General features: G+C 41.6%; 1 protein-coding gene across 2 annotated transcripts in view; it reads right to left on the reverse strand.

Moving 5' to 3' along the window:
* RASA2 (RAS p21 protein activator 2) overlaps positions 1-2,908 on the reverse strand; it is a 135,764-nt gene that overhangs the window by 16,350 nt on the left and 116,506 nt on the right. For both annotated transcript variants that reach the window (XM_015560415.1, XM_015560414.1), the window contains 2 exons: positions 781-854; positions 214-323 (listed from right to left, as the gene is read on the reverse strand). In XM_015560415.1, coding sequence (XP_015415901.1) covers positions 214-323; positions 781-854 — 184 coding nt within the window. The remainder of the gene's footprint in view (positions 1-213; positions 324-780; positions 855-2,908) is intronic.

The following is a 2,908-nucleotide window of genomic DNA, read 5'->3' on the forward strand; positions in this document are numbered from 1 at the left end:
ATTTTAAAAACAGAGCATGTGAGAGAAAAATGTAACTTACATGGCGTCACTTGTGAAATATTTCTTGCATTCAATAAATAGTATGTGTGCATCACTGTGAGAAACTATACACTATAGTATTCATGAAAAGGTTCACTAGAGTCACATTAAGCAGCAAAAAGAAACCTTCACTGAGAACCAGGAAAAGACCCCACAATAATGCATAAACACAACTACCTGGCTGTTTGTGGTAGGTGAGCTCTCTGCTTGTTAGGCAGAACCACCGTTTCTTGAAATTCTTTTTTCCAATCCGAGTTCTTCCCTGAGCTCTTTTATACATCTCACTGCCAAAAGAACAGATGTAAACATTTAGTTACAAATATTAAAAGTTAATCCAAAACAAAAAACTGTCCTTTCATTTTAAATGATATTTATAATTGTGCCATCCAGAATTAAAAATGCCAAATGAGTGATTCCCCCCCCGCCAAAAAAAACTTTCAATAATACTACTTTAAGACTGAATAGTACTGTTACTTTTCCAAACAGTAATTCTAATTTGCTTAATACCCACAATCTTACTATATTTGCAAAACAATTCTAGGACTGTATAGACAAGGAGTCATGCCCATCTGACAAAGTTTGTAGGACAGTGGGTGACTTACCTGATGGATGTTACTTAGGCAGTTATAGCACAGAAACCACACCCCCACCCCTATTTCCTCACTCCCAAACCCATACCCTTTGTACTTACTTAACGTCTATACTAAAATGTGACTTTAATGTCTAATTTCATTGAATTACCCTTCTTTCAGTTGCACAGGCTCACTCGTACCACTGGACTCTTTAGTTTCAGTAGATGAAATTTCATCCAAGAACTAAATGGGCAAACAGGCAAATATTACTTTGTGATATGATACATCATAAATTCAGCTTATTTTAAATGTCATGGATAATACTGTAAAGTTCTTCAATATTAAGAAATATGCATAATTGTAATTTATAAAGCAAAACATATTTAATTGTAGAGTAATAAATGATAGGTATTCTTAAGTTATTTAAAAACCAGAGTAAGCCCTAGCTAGTTTGGCTCAGTGGATAGAGCACTGGCCTATGGACTGAAGGGTCCCAGGTTCAATTCTGGTCAAGGGCTTGAACCTCAGTTGCAGGCTCCTTCCCAGCCTGGGCTCTGGTCAGGGCATGTGCAGGAGGCAACCAATCGATGTGTTTCTCTCACATCGATGTTTCTGTCTTTTCCTCTCTCTTCCACTCTCCCTAAAAATTAATGGAACAATATCCCCGGGTAAGAATTAAAAAAATAAATCTATAATCTCTTAACTGCAATTCTGATATATCTAAAGCTCTGAATACAAAGAGATTTTTTGTTTTACTTCTGATTTTAAACTCATTTGGGGGTATAACTTAACCTGAACTGGAGTAAGGCTATTTATAATCTGTATCTATCTACTTAGTGTGAATATTCATACTTTGTGCTATATAAACATTGATGTGGGGAGAAACCAAGATGGAGGCATAGGTAAAAACCTGAAATTGCTGCTTTGCACAACCACTTCAAAAATACAACTAAAAGACAAAACGGACATCATCCAGAACCACAGGAAGGCTGGCTGAGTGGAAATTCTACAGCTAGAAAGAGAAAAGCACACTGAGACTCAGAGGAGGTGTGGAAGTAAAGTGCAGAGGTATAGAGGCGTGGTAGAAAGGGTTGGAAACTGAGGACATGGTTGTCTTTTTCAATCAGGAGGGAGACACAAGCTCCCGACAGCCCTGAACTCCAGTTCTGGGCGAGTCCCCGGGGGCCCAGACTCATACAGGGAGAAACTGGACTGACTGGCATTGGGTGGAACTCGAGGAAGACTTTCTCTTAGAGGTGCTTGCAGCTACTACCGATTACCGAGGGACACTGAGACCTGGGGCCTCTTAGGGCAGGGCTGAGGATCAGCCATAGCTGTTTGCTCCGCCCTGTTGATTCCCTGAGACCCCACCTCACCCAAGCTGTGTGCAGAGGCTTTTGCATATGAATGGCCTGGCCCTTTGCAAACTAAAATTACCTAACAAACTGCATCTGGGTCAAAGAGACCCAGAACATCCAACAGAAGGTCCAAGGCCCCACAGCAGCTTGCATTACTTCACAGCTGGGCCACATGTGGGCACCACCAAATCCCAAATGAAGAAGAGGAATCTGCACATCTCTCTGTAGCTCCTGCTGGATAGCCTCAGGCAGAGGCTAAATTAGCACCTCCTTAGAGACCCAAGAGCCAGTGTATCCAGTGGTCAGAGTGGGACCATCCAGATTACAACTCCTCAGATCCATAAGGGACACACTCAGGGGGCAGACTCAGTGAGCACCAAAGCCCCACTGAAGCAAGTCTTGCCCCAGACGGGTGTCTCCAGCACATAAGTTCTCCCACTGTAGACACAGCTGATTCTCACAGCCAAAAGGTCTGGAGTCAATTCCTCCCAGTGGTACCAACAATAGTCAAGGCTTAACTACAACAAGACTGTGCACAAAGCTCACAAAGGGGTGCACCAAGAGTGTTCACCTCAGGTAATTGGGGAGGCTGAGCCACTGGGCCCTATAGGATACCTAGCACAGAAAGCCACCCTATCAACACAGGGAAGCAGCCAAAATGTGGAGACAAAGAAACAGGTCACAAATGGAAGAAATGGAGGAAAGCATACGATTGGAAATAGAGTTCAAGGCCACGTTTATAAGGTTTTTCAAGAATTTTATGGAAACCGCCGATAATTTTAATGAGTCCCTCATTAAGTATAATGAGACCATGCAGGACATGATAAAGGACCAACTAGAAATTAAGCATACACTGACTGAAATAAAGAATAATTTACAGAGATCCAACAGAAGACTAGAGGATCCCAAGAAACAAGCTAAAGATTTGAAATACAAAGA

Source organism: Myotis davidii, unplaced genomic scaffold (genome assembly GCF_000327345.1).
Source record: "Myotis davidii unplaced genomic scaffold, ASM32734v1 scaffold73, whole genome shotgun sequence".
Lineage (NCBI taxonomy): Eukaryota > Metazoa > Chordata > Mammalia > Chiroptera > Vespertilionidae > Myotis > Myotis davidii.